The sequence below is a fragment of the Halichoerus grypus genome, chromosome 6 (assembly GCF_964656455.1).
Source record: "Halichoerus grypus chromosome 6, mHalGry1.hap1.1, whole genome shotgun sequence".
In the NCBI taxonomy this organism is placed as follows: Eukaryota; Metazoa; Chordata; class Mammalia; order Carnivora; family Phocidae; genus Halichoerus; species Halichoerus grypus.
Window position 1 is genome coordinate 4,969,930 of NC_135717.1, and position 13,168 is coordinate 4,983,097.

Here is a 13,168-nt window from a genome sequence, read left to right on the forward strand (position 1 = left end):
CAGAAGCTGTTCTCACCTGATCAGGCCCGTGTACAGGGGCCTGCTGTTTGGATGTGTTAGGTGGGTTAAAATGAGAACCTGTTACAGACAGACCAGAGGAAGGGAGTTGATCTGAATGGCTGTGAGAGTCCCAAAGCCCTCCATCTGTAGACAGGAGGCTGTCGCTCCAGTGTGAGGGGCATGGTAGCGGCGGCACTTGTAAGTGGGACCGTTGTGTTTATGCACACAGACACGCAGAGTTTCCTGTCTTCTCAAGTCCTGGGGACTTGAGGTCCCTGAGTTACATGCTGGGTGGTGCAGAAGGAGAGTGTGGCTTAGGTGAGCTGCATAGCAAGGTAGGCTCATCCAGGGGGAAAGGGAGCACGTCGTATTTCTGTGTTATGTATTTATGGTGTAAAATGGCTGAGGAGACAAGAGCTATTAAGTTCTTACTATGACATCACCAAATTTACTTAGCTGGAAAACGAGGATTTTTTGCTTTAGCAATTTGTTTTAGTTCCTACAAAACTTTCCCACCCCTAAAGTCAGTCATTATATCATCATGTTAATAGATGAATTAAACCATTTACTTGTTTCCCCATTACTTCGTTTTTCATTTGTCAGTCATTTTTGGAAAATACAGCATTCCAAATCTTCCATGTAATGGGAGCTCACTCCTTGAGCTAACATAGTTTATCCTTTTTCTGATTGCATTATTTGTAACAATGTCTTTAATCCACAGTAGGCTTAGGACACCAGATTTATCAGTGTTAAACCCCAGAGTGTCAGGGGTTGAAGGAGATTTAAACCTAGTTTAATCCAGGCATCTTATGCCTGAGAATGGTTTACAAAGTAATACAGGGGCTCTGGGTGAAATTAGTGACACCAAGTCCATTCACTAGGGCACTAAATTTGTGATGGTTTCTTTGCAAGCTGAGGAGCCCTTCCTGCTTATTTTAAACCATTTAGGTGTGTTGACTTTGTTGAAAATCTGAATTATGTTAATGCATTTAGAACTATGTAACATTTAGATGTTAATGTAATGAGTAAAAAGAAAAATAAAACTTCCTTTTTTCCTTCAAGGTCCTTATGTCATGGCCAGTGTTGCAACAAAAATTTTTCAAGAATTGGTGGAAGGTGTATTTTACATACATAACATGGGAATTGTACACAGAGATCTGAAGGTAAGTGCCTTGTATCAGGGAGGACGTGGTGTTGGTTCACTGAGTTAAATGAAATTATGTATCGTCTTTCATTTACTTAGGGGTTATCATTATTTTTATATAAATCATCATCCCATGAGTCCAGAACTTTAGATTGAATTTATTTTTTTTTAAGACTTTATTTGTCAGAGAGAGAGAGCACAAGCGGGGAGCAGCAGGCTCCCTGCTGAGCAAGGAACCCGATGCGGGACTCGATCCCAGAACCCTGGGATCATGACCTGAGCTGAAGGCAGACGCTTAACCAACTGAGCCACCCAGGCGCCCCTAGATTGGATTTAAAGGCAGTGATCTTTGGGCATTCAAAAATTCTCTATGGAGGAATAGTAGTGTTTTTCAGGTAGTGAGTGTGCTACGAGTTACTCATATAATAGATGAGGCTAAATGTATTTAATGCTGACAAAAATCCTCATATGTTATTGTAGCCTTAGAGGTAAAATCTGTTTCTACAATTACGTAACTTAAAGGAAATTTAACATGGGAAATTTTTTTCTGCTGTTTAAAAAATCTATGATTATTCCAGTTTTTATCCACAAAAGACTGTCAAAGAGAGAAAATAGATTTACTTCTTTGGCAGAAGAGTTTTAATTTGCTTACTTTTTGAACAAAGAAATTAAGTTGTGAAAAATGTCTTTAAAGGAATATTTGGGAACGAAAAGTTAATGTGCAAATCATTTTATTTTTTGAAAAAAGTTTAAGAACCAGTTTGTACATCTGGGACGTACAAGGTGATGAGTTAAGTGTTTTCTGGATACGAGTCTAGCCAGAAAATGTGGTGTGAGTTACTGAAATTCTATGGCTGGTGAAATTTTGAGGTCCTATTTCAAGAGGTAAGCTAGGTCATAATAACTGTATAGAGAGTTCCAGATCTTCACTGGGAGAAGTTGCTTTAAGTGTTGTTTGTATTTCTCACCGTAAATATTTCTGATGTTTCTTTTACAGATGTCCTCTAGGGATAAGGGTTTTTGAGATAACTTTACTAGGGTTTCCCTTAAGAGGTGGAATTCTGGTAGCATGATTCCTGCAGGTAGAACTCCTTGGTTATTGGTCAGTCTCAGAGGATAAGAGCGATAAAGGAGTCTGGCGAGAAGCCCCGTGTCCCTTATGTTGGAACTGCGCTGGAGGTACATGTGTATCGGAGACTCCCCGCTGCTTGTTAGTACGTTAACGTTTGCTTCAGCGTCAAGCAGGAGGTTGATGATTGCCTCTCTGCCTCCAAAACATGCCTCGTGGATAGCTGTTTGACCTTCGTGGTCCCGGGCATTTACTTTGGCTCCGTGAATTAGCAGCAACCGGATGCAGCTCACCCCTGCCGCCAGCAGCCGGCCTGCTTTGCTCGATGCGGTGCACACCGCCAGCTTAAGGGCTGTGTTCCCAGTGGAGGCAACGGCGCAGTTAACGTTTGCGCCACAGGCAATCAGCGTTTCCATCATCTCCTTATTCAGTATGTCGGCAGCCATGTGAAGGGGTGTCATGCTGGATTCGTTAATGGCATTGACGTGGGCACCATTTTGGGCTAAAATGGAGAGAACCGGATAGGTCCCGTAGGTTATGGCCAGGTGCAGGGGTGACTGTTTGTTGCTGTTGTCCACTCGAGCATTGACCTGAGCTCCATGTTCGCACAAAATACGGAGACACATCACAGCGTTACTCTGAATGTCTGTCAGGATCCTTTGGATTCTGTTCCCTGGTTTTGTCCACGTGGTAGAAGTGATTGGCCAGTGCAGGAGCATCAGGTGGAGCGTGGTGAGGCCTCTTGCGTCCCTAGAATAGTTATTGATTGCAGATTACACTATATTCACAATGGAAACGGTTCTGCGCAAAGAATTAGTACTTAAGGCAATGTTTATTTTTTATTTTTTTTAAAGATTTTATTTATTTCTTAGAGACAGCGAGAGAGGGAACACAAGCAGGGGGAGTGGGAGAGGGAGAAGCAGGCTTCCCACTGAGTAGGGAGCCCAGTGCGGGGCTCGATCCCAGGACCCCGGGATCATGACCTGAGCCGAAGGCAGACGCTTAACGACTGAGCCACCCAGGCGCCCCAAGAAGGCAATGTTTATTGAAAGTGATTCCCCTTGCCTACTTCAAAGAAGTGTTTGAAAATCTGCATTAGTTTCTCGGGATATCACAGCATTTTAGAGGGGGGACTCAGGTGCCGTGAGGGTTTTAGAACGGCCCTCATGTGCTTCTCTACTGAAATCTCTCAGGGATGCTTCCACAATTCCTTTATTTTGGCAGAGAAAAGGGAAGGTTTATTATAAACATCTGACCCACTGAAATTTGAAAATGATTTTCAGTTTACGTATATTTATTTAGCATAAGGCCCCATGCTAGGGAAATGGTAAACAGCATGGAGTCCCTGCTTTTGCAGGGCTCGACAGTCTAGCATGAAAGACACAAAACATATTTAAGTAACTAGATCAGTATTGCACATGGGCAAAGTTCTAAGAGATATGAGCACCCTAGAGGGTGTATGGAGGAGCCCCTGTGGAGGAGGGGTGTGCATCGGTGACGTCCAGTTGTGGAGGACTGGGAGAGGGTCTGCAGAGCTGGGCAGGGCCGTGCGTGGGTGAGGGTTCCAGCCAGACAGGCCAGGGGGCTCTTCTGGAGCATGCTGAGGATTTGGGGGTTTACTTTCTGTTAAACTTATGGGGGCAAGAAGTCATATTGTTTTTACACCATGTGATTCTTCCATTCATTAGATCCTATTTATTGGCACTTAGTATCAGGCGTCGGTTTAGGTGGTGAAGACGTATTGGTGAACGAGGTAACTACTCTTTCATGAAGTATACTTCCTAGTGATGGGTAATAAAAAGAAAATCCATTGTCTATTTCTATGTACTTATTTTCCATACCTAACTGAGGGTTTTAAGCTCCCTGAGGGCTGTGACCAACACTTCATGCATTTTCTGCAACATCATTGCTTAGCACTTAATTCTCAGGATGCTTGAAATGGGCTGACTGGTTTGTGTTCCTGCATTACTGCCAGTTTTTCTGAGTATCTCATCTAGTCAGTAAAGAAATTGGTTCATTCAAGACATGGTCATGGTATTTTGTAGTCCCTAACCCCCGAAGAATGGGTGAGTCCCGACATTACCGGGGAGAGTAACATCTAAATCATGCATATCCTCACTGAGAACTGATCGCTGTTGAGTTAACTTACCTGACTTCTGGGTCGGCACCGTGTTCTAACAAACAAAGCAAACTTCGTGCCTTGCGGTATTCGGCAGCTAGATGAATGGGGATGATGGACTGCATCTGCTTTGGGGGAGAAGGCAGACTACGTTACAAGCAGGCCTGTGCAGTGTCACCCTGCTGTGTCAGAGGAAATAAGTGTACTGAGTATCTCAGTTCAGTATTTTTCTGGTATGTGCATTGAAATTTTCTTTTTGACTGTTTTAAAAGACCCCAAACCAGTGAGAGTCATATAAAATCTGTGTTTTACATATAATGCAGATTTACCAATGCAGCAGAAATAACTTACGTAAAGCTTTGCAAGTTGGTTCTTGTGGAGAGCTCATAGTGTAAAAGTAATGGTAATTGCTACTAAGTCACTTGGTCCTTAAATTAACCCACAGGGTGATTGACAAGTAGGTTTTGTGTTTTTTAAGACTTTGCCAAAGTCATAGTATCAGTAGTAAAACCTGAATTTCCAGGGTTTCAAAGATAATGCAGCGTGTCTTCCATGATGAGCAGAGCTGTTTATTCTGGTTCTTAAAATACATCTCTAATAAGTAGTGACTTTTCACGGCGTGACTGCCAGATGAGGGAAGAAGGTGGGGTACGGGAGACAGTGACTTTTGGGGAAAAAAAATTAAATCTAAAGGTAATAATCATTGTATAAAAATTTAGAAAATGAAAAAGCATATGCAAAAAAGGGGAAAAATAATTCTTCACACAGATGTAATCACCACTGGTATATTTGAGAGGACAACATTAATGTTCCACCAGCCAAACGGGTTCTTGTCTTTCCGCACGTCAGCGTACGTGGGGCAGTTGGGAGGCGTGCAGGGTGCTGGAGGTGAAGTGTCCCACCGTGGGGGTGGTGGGGACTGCGGGGACCACGGGGAGGTTTAATGAGCTCACAGCAGCTAGGTGGTGGGCCTTCCGAAGCATGGCATCTTTTCCCTACAAGTGACAGAGCAGAGGGGAGGGTACCTGGTTCAGAAGTAGTCGGTAGCTGGTGGAGTTGGCCAGAATGGTCATGGGCTGGTTGACGGGGTGGCTTCTCAGGAGCACCTGGATCGCCGCGCAGTCCTCCCTCATGATGGCCTCGTAGAGTCTGGTGTGGAGGGCGGCAGCCGGGCCTTCTTCCAGGGCCTTGGCACCGTCAGCGACCAGCTCCCTTCTGCCTCTCTCGGTTATGTTTCCCATGAGCAAAACTTAAGAGTGGGGACTTGGAAGTGCAGGGGCCACTTGGGGCAGAATTGGTCTATTTCAGTCTCATTATGATCCCTTCAGTTCTGTTCTAGAACCATTCTAGAACTGTTGAGAATCATATCTGTGAACACGATTCATTTATATCTCAGAGCCAACTTCTTCAGGCTTTGTTCCCAGGTCATACAGTGCCAAATAGAGGCAGTTTTTTTTTTTTTTTTAAGATTTTACTTATTTATTAAAGAGAGAACACGACCCAGTGGAGGGGCGGGGGTGGGGGGGAGGAGAAGCAGGCTCTCAGCTGAGCAGGGAGCCCGGTGCGGGACTCGATCCCAGGACCCTGAGATCATGACCTGAGCCGAAGGTAGACGCTTAACCGACTGAGCCACCCAGGCACCCCTTGAAGCACACTTTTTGAGACTTGACTCAATCACAAAAATGTACCCAAATTATCATCTTACACATAAGATTATTTCTGTGTTCTCTTCCATTCAGCTATTTAAAAAAAACAAAGCTAAAACAGAGGAATCTATACATGAAAATAAAAAAATTATTACAGGGCGCCTGGGTGGCTCAGTTGGTTAAGCGACTGCCTTCAGCTCAGGTCATGATCCTGGAGTCCCGGGATCGAGTCCCACATCGGGCTCCCTGCTCAGCAGGGAGTCTGCTTCTCCCTCTGACCCTCCTCCCTCTCATGCTGTCTCTCATTCTCTCTCTCGCAAATAAATAAAATCTTTAAAAAAAAAAAAAATTTAAATTATTACATTTAAAGTAAGAAAACCCAACTTTTAACCTAAATATATTTTTGTTTTGAGTGGAAATCCCCCTCCCCACAGTATGGGTGCAGGTTTTCGGTGGCACAGGATTAGTTCCATCGGGAAAAGTTTGGGGTCTGCCCCGGTTGCTTAAATGGTGCTAAATGCATGCCTTTCATAGGGTGACCTAATTGTCCCTAACCCTGGCGAACATAAAAGAATCATCTAGGAGCTTTTAAAAAATATCAAAGTTTTCTCATTAAAAAAAAAAAATCAGTCTTTGACTTGCTGGAGAGGACAGTTTTTAAAAGCTTCTCGGGGGATTCTGACACCCAGTCAGGGCCGAGGAGCACTTGTGTACAAGGTGTGCTCTGCCAGAGATCGTGGTTCTCAAACTTGGAGTAATGTGGGGACTTTTACAGAGTACTGCTGCCTGTGTCCACCCCCAAGAATTCTGATTTTTTTGGTCTGTGGAAGGGCTTGGAGCTCCCTTGCTGGTTCTGATGTGCAGCCACGTTTTAGAACCTCTGCTCGGATTTTTAATTTTTGAGCGGCTACTTGCTCCTGAGTTGAAAACTCTTTTTTTTTTCCCAAAGATTTTATTTATTTATTTGACAGAGACACAGCGAGAGAGGGAACACAAGCAGGGGGAGTGGGAGAGGGAGAAGCAGGCTTCCCCTGGAGCAGGGAGCCCGATGCAGGGCTCGATCCTGGGACCCTGGGATCATGACCTGAACCGAAGGCAGACACTTAACGACTGAGCCACCCAGGCTTCCCCTGAGTTGAAATCTCTTAACATCTACACATTTTTACTGTTTTATTTTTTTAAGATTTTATTTATTTATTTGACAGAGAGAGAGAGAGCGAGAGCAGGAACATAAGCAGGGGGAGCGGGAGAGGGAGAAGCAGCCTTCCTGCCGAGCAGGGAGCCCGATGTGGGACTCGATCCCAGAATCCTGGGATCATGACCTGAGCCGAAGGCAGAGGCTTAACAACTGAGCCACCCAGGCGCCCCCATTTTTACTGTTTTAAGAACACCAAGGAGTTGTTCTTGTTTGTTTACAGCCCAGGAATATTTTTCTTCATGGCTCTGATCAGCAAGTAAAAATAGGAGACTTTGGTCTGGCCTGCACAGACATCATACAGAAGAACACAGACTGGATCGATAGAGATGGGAAGAGTAAGTTTATTCTGGTTCTTTTCTTTTTTGGCGTTAAGACAAAAAGAAACATGATTGAACTTGTCAGTATTTAAAGAGACTCATAAAGACTTAATGTAATAGCAAAAGTAAGATAAAGACAAAAAGCAACCATCGTTCCCTACAGTACCCTGCTCAGAGTCCATGTTCTTTAGTGTAGACAGTGGGAACTCTGCAGTGTTTTAATATTTGGCTTTTCAAATTACAGGGACACTCACACACACGTCCAGAGTGGGTACTTGCCTGTACGCTTCTCCTGAGCAGTTGGAAGGATCCGAGTATGACGCCAAGGTAGTATTTGCTGCTTTTCCCCCTTTTGCTGGACTTGGTCTGCTGTCCTAAGTAACAAAAAGCACAGTAAGTGCAGTGGAAGTTCTCGTGTTGGTGTTTTTGGATGTAACAGAGTAGGGTAGGTTGTCTGTTTCATGAAACTGCCATTAACAGGAAACCTCACTTTTCACCTAAATCTGACTACACTGATTTTCAGGCTACTTTACCACTTCTATTTTTTTTTTTTTTTTTTTTTAAGATTTTATTTATTTGAGAGAGAGCGAGCATGAGAGGGTTGAGGGTCAGAGGGAGAAGCAGACTCTCCGCCGAGCAGGGAGCCTGATTTTATTTATTTATTTGACAGAGACAGAGCGAGAGAGGGAACACAAGCAGGGGAGTGGGAGAGGGAGAAGCAGGCTTCCCGCTGAGCAGGGAGCCCGATGCGGGGCTCGATCCCAGGACCCTGGGATCATGACCTGAGCCGAAGGCAGACGCTTAACCAACTGAGCCACCCAGGCGCCCCTACTTTACCACTTCTAAATCCATGGGTGTCCTAAATTATTTTTGAAATGAGCTTTCCTTTTAAAATGTCACAGTTCGGGCTGTGAAAAGGTCTAATCCGTTTTGTTCCTTGAAGGAATGTTAAAGGAAATCCTTTTCTCAAAGTAACAGCTTAGTAAATTTTCTTCCTTTTGATGAATCATTCAGCTTTTCAGTGACTGGGCGTGAACTGGCAGAAAGAGACCATGGCTCTTCCTCAAATCCTACCTGGTTAAAGGCCTTCCTTGAAAAACGATTTCAGGAAAAGTAACAGATTTTATGAAGTTTCTTAAACTTTACCAGAATGCTTCGCTGTGTGTGGAGGCAGAGGGGAGCAGGCCGCAGGGACGCCGACCCCAGTAGCTGGCCCCAGCACGTGGGAGCTCCCGTCTCTCGCTCAGGCTGCTCCACGCCCGGATTTTCAGGGAGTGCTGGGGTCACTGGTATGGTAGTGACTGTGGACGGGGCCGGGGGGTTCTCCCTGCCCCTCACCCGGCCAGCCTTTGTGGCCGTGGATGCCCTTCTTGGTTTGGAAGAGATGGGGATTGCGACGGTACCAGACAGCGCTCCCTCAGGGCCATGATTCTAGGTGGCAGAAACTTGCCTCTGAGAGCAGTAAGCTTGCCCACTATGTGCCTTGCATCGTAGGGTCTGTAAATCGGCCTGTCTTCGAAATCTAGTGTTTGAGAGGATGGTGATGTTAGTCTCCCTTTGTGTTTCACTACTAAATTACCTCTCTCCCGCTTTTCCAGTCAGATATGTATAGCTTGGGTGTGATCCTGCTAGAGCTCTTTCAGCCGTTTGGAACAGAAATGGAGCGAGTACACGTTTTAACAGGTTTAAGAAGTGGTCAGATACCTGAATCCCTCAGTAAGAGGTGTCCCGTGCAAGCCAAGTATATCCAGCACTTAACTAGAAGGAACGCATCTCAGAGACCGTCTGCTCTTCAGCTGCTGCAGAGCGAACTTTTCCAAAATTCTGGAAATGTATGTACATATATTTTTTTTCTTTCTTTCGTTCTTTTTTTTTTTTTTGTAAAGTAATCTCTCCACCCAAACTCATGAATCCCAAGATCAAGAGTCACACGCTCCACGGACTGAGCCAGCCAGGAGCCCCAGTTGAGCTTAGAATAAGGTTTATGGAAACCAGATTAAGCTCATTCTCAAGAGTTCCCAGAAGCACAGCCTTAGTCCAAGTAAGCAAGGTGACCACAGCCAGTGTCTAAAAGTTGTAATTATATATAGGCTCTACTTTCTAGCTTCCTCTTGCTAAGTCCAAAGGCTTTAGTTTTCCTTTCTGACTAGGAAATATAACCTTTTATAAATCACTACAACATATCTACTAGTAAAAAGGGGCACATACCAGAGAGTAAAAGACAGCAGGAAATCTTGGGGGGAGCTGGAGTGACGGTGGCAGAGACCGCCTCAGCCCGTCTGCGGTCCTTCAGCATTCAGTGTGTGATTCTGGTTTTCCGTCCTGTGATGTGGGATGGGCCCCAGGGCAGCCCCTTCCTCCCCTCCTTCCAGGCCCGTTGTTACTGTGCCAAGTACCATGTCCAGTCTACAAGTACTGGAAACACGATTCATCCATTCTGTTCCTCCAGAAACTTTCTGAGATTTAACAAAAGCTTGATTCAAAGATCTATTCACAGATCCCCTAGTGCTCTGCTACCGCAAGCACAGTCCCCAGACCAGCAGCATCAGCATTACCTGGGGGCTTTTGAGAGGTATAGGGTCTTGGGCTCCACTCCAGACATACCAGCTCAGGATCTGCATTTAACAAGATCCCCAAATGATTTGCCTCCACAGTGTGTGAGCGGCATTGCATTAGATGCGCTGGTCCTTAGAGTGTAGTCTCCAGGCCGGCAGCATAAAATCCTCGGGAACCGGATGGAATTCTCAGGCCCTCTCGGCTGCTCAGACCCGTTAAGGGAGAAGTCTGGGGGGGGTTGGGGAGGGGCTGCAGGCAGCCCGTGTGCAGCAGATACCGACATCGTCGTGATGCACACTGGTCTGTGCGCTCTTTGTGGTAACTGTTCCGTTGATTTATTTTCTGTTTAAGGCTCACTGAGTTTCAGGTAAAACAGTGAATTTTACTAGCTTGAATGGTAAACAGGTAGGTGTAGTACTTTTCTGAGCCTTTGGAAACAGCAGATGTGGTGATTAAATTTATCTCTTTTCTACGGAAGGGATTTTCTAACTCCCAGTTAAGTTAGCTATTAGAGAGCGTAGTTATTTGGCATTTATGGTATTTCTCTTGTAGAATTTTTTATATAATAGCCTTCACATGCCTATAGAGAGAAAACTTGTGTGGACAAGGCAGTCTTTGGTTTGCATGGCCATTCGTACAGGACTGTGAAAATGACTGCTGAGCTCAGACCACGCAAGGGGATCTTAGTAATCCACGGGAAGTTATGATTGTCCCATGACCTTTACAAATGTTTCTCAAAACATTAAAAACTCTGTCAGTTGCAGAGGTATGTGGAAATGAAGCAAGTTGTAAAACTATTTATTTACGTGTTCAAGAGTGGTTTAAACAGTGCCTGCCTGCATCTCACCATAGACCTTAGGATACAGAGTGAGCTGCTTTTCTGTGCGGTGGTGAACTGTACACTCCTTTCTAAGTTTGGATCAGCGGTCAAGTATCCTTTGCACTTTCGAAGTTGTGAGAGATCTCCGAGAGTTTTTCTTTTTTTTTTTTTAAATTTTATTATGTTAGTCACCGCACATCACATTGTTAGTTTTTGATGTAGTGATCCATGATTCATTGTTTGTGCATAACACCCAGTGCTCCATGTAGTACGTGCCCTCCTTAGTACCCATCACCGGGCTAACCCATCCCCCCATCCCCCGAGAGTTCTTTCAACGTGAATTTTGCTGGTGTCACTTTCTCTGGGACATCTTCATCCTTTTCCTCATTTCTGCTAAGTCCTCTTTGCCCGGTCCTGGGGCTGCACACCCGTGTGCCTGGCGGCGGGAGCAACACCCCACGGCCGCCTGTTTCTTCTCTGACACCACGCGGTGCAATTTGATTCGGCTGCCAGCGTCCTTACTTTTCATTAGCTTGCTGCACTTCCATCTTTGCTGGCCAGTTCCACATGTCAGTTAGGACACACGGAGGCAACACAACACACACGTGGCCTGGGGTGTGCCGTGAGCCAGGTGATGACTGGCCCCTGGTGGTGACAGGCTTCGTGGACTGAGGTGCTGACAGTTAGTTACGGAGCCGGGCGACCGACGCTGGCGCAGCTCCGCCAGCTGTGGGCACTGGGATTCAGGCGCACCGTGCAAAGGGAGGTTGGCCTGTGTATTTAAAATGGAAGAGGCCGGGGCACCTGGGTGGTTCAGTCGTTAAGCGTCTGCCTTCGGCTCGGGTCATGATCCTGGGGTCCTGGGATCGAGTCCTGCGTCGGGCTCCCTGCTCGGCGGGAGGCCTGCATCTCCCTCTCCCACTCCCCCTTGTGTTCCCTCTCTCGCTATATCTCTTTCTGTCAAATAAATAAATAAAGAAAATCTTTAAAAAAATAAAAAAATAAATAAAAAAAATAAAATGGAAGAGGCCATTTTAATGGAATTCAAAATTTTCTCTTGACAGGTTAATCTCACCCTACAGATGAAAATACTGGAGCAAGAAAAAGAAATCGAAGAACTAAAGAAGCAGCTGAGTCTCCTTTCTCAGGACAAAGGGGCCAAGGATGACGTGAAAGATGGGGGTGTTCCTGTCCTGCCTTAATTAGGCTCTGTAAATGTGAATGTGGACTTCTAGTTCTTGAAGTAGTCAACTGGCATGTAAATGTCGTCTTTGTTAGGGTATAAATGGTATAGTTATTTAGTGAGCCTGGACAAGACCGATTAAAGTTGTAGAAGTTCCCTCTACCTCTGTCTGCTGCTCTGCCTACTTGTGCTCGCTCTCTCTGTTAAATAAATAAAAATCTTAAAAAAAACCAAAAAGCTAAACCTATTTTGCTCTTTTCCTTCTCGTATCCCATAGACTCATAAATTTTTTTTTTTTTTAAAGATTTTATTTATTTATTTGACAGAGATATAGCGAGAGCAGGAACACAAGCAGGGGGAGTGGGAGAGGGAGAAGCAGGCTTCCTGCCGAGCAGGGAGCCCAATGTGGGACTCGATCCCAGGACCCTGGGATCATGACCTGAGCCGAAGGCAGACGCTTAACGACTGAGCCACCCAGGCGCCCACAGACTCGTAATTTTTAATATCACTGTCCGGTCTCTGAGAGACTTAGGCACCATCCTCACTTTCTCCTTAAACTCTGCCTGTTGGACCACATAGCCCTCCCCTAGAATGTTCTACCGCACAGATCCAGGTATGTGCCCCTACCCCGTCACTGCCCAAGCCCAGGCCTGCACGTTTGCTGGACTGTTCCAGTTGTGACAGCTGCGTGTTAGTTACCAGAAAGACATCTGATGAGTTCACTCCCTGGCTCAAAAGCTGGCTCTTTGTTGCCCCTGAGATACAACTTCAGCTTCTCAGCAGCGCAGCGTACATCATCCAACCTTTCTGTTCTCTTCACCTTTAGCTTGGCATCACTTCAGAATCATGCCCTTTCCAAGCTTTGTGCCTCTTGCCCCCAAATCATCTAAAGCATCTCAAAGTAGCTCTGGTGGGACTGTTCCTGTTTTCGCTCCTGTACTGTTCCCACGGTGTCCCCTTTATTCAGCACTTGACTCCCCACCAACCTACGTTCCTTAAAGGCCCTGATGGGATACGTTCATTTCTGTATCTCAAAAAATGTCTGCCACGTCGCTGGCAGGTGTCCTGGTATACTGCCCACGACGTGGCTGAATTTTAAATAAAGTGAAACCCACA

General features: G+C 45.5%; 2 protein-coding genes across 7 annotated transcripts in view; one reads left to right on the forward strand and one right to left on the reverse strand.

Annotated features, from left to right (window-relative positions):
* The window catches only part of EIF2AK1 (eukaryotic translation initiation factor 2 alpha kinase 1), a 30,888-nt gene extending 18,599 nt beyond the window's left edge, over window positions 1–12,289 (forward strand). For 5 of the 6 annotated variants that reach the window (XM_036123597.2, XM_078074316.1, XM_036123598.2 and 2 more), the window contains exons 11-15: window positions 1,063–1,163; window positions 7,397–7,511; window positions 7,738–7,820; window positions 9,092–9,325; window positions 11,934–12,289. In XM_036123597.2, the coding sequence (XP_035979490.1) occupies window positions 1,063–1,163; window positions 7,397–7,511; window positions 7,738–7,820; window positions 9,092–9,325; window positions 11,934–12,071 (671 nt within the window). In that variant the 3' untranslated portion in view covers window positions 12,072–12,289. The remainder of the gene's footprint in view (window positions 1–1,062; window positions 1,164–7,396; window positions 7,512–7,737; window positions 7,821–9,091; window positions 9,326–11,933) is intronic. The other variant, XM_036123599.2, reaches the window with a different exon arrangement.
* ANKRD61 (ankyrin repeat domain 61) lies at window positions 1,826–5,787 on the reverse strand. The gene is made up of 3 exons (XM_036123606.2): window positions 5,358–5,787; window positions 4,363–4,460; window positions 1,826–2,963 (listed from the first exon to the last, which is right to left on the reverse strand). Exons 1-3 carry the CDS (start codon window positions 5,571–5,573, stop codon window positions 2,018–2,020), a joined length of 1,260 nt encoding a protein of 419 aa, XP_035979499.1. The 5' UTR covers window positions 5,574–5,787; the 3' UTR covers window positions 1,826–2,017.
* Window positions 12,290–13,168: the final 879 nt, after the last annotated feature.

What these genes read in the sequence shown, in the direction of transcription:
- ANKRD61 (XM_036123606.2), bottom strand. Translation starts at nt 5,573, where the DNA reads ATGGGAAACATAACCGAGAGAGGCAGAAGGGAGCTGGTCGCTGACGGT. An exon ending in ACCGACTACTTCTGAACCAG is followed by an intron (nt 4,461 to 5,357) that starts GTACCCTCCCCT and finishes TCTCCCCCAAAG; the next exon opens with CAGATGCAGTCCATCATCCC. An exon ending in GGTGCCGACCCAGAAGTCAG is followed by an intron (nt 2,964 to 4,362) that starts GTAAGTTAACTC and finishes TAACTATTCTAG; the next exon opens with GGACGCAAGAGGCCTCACCA.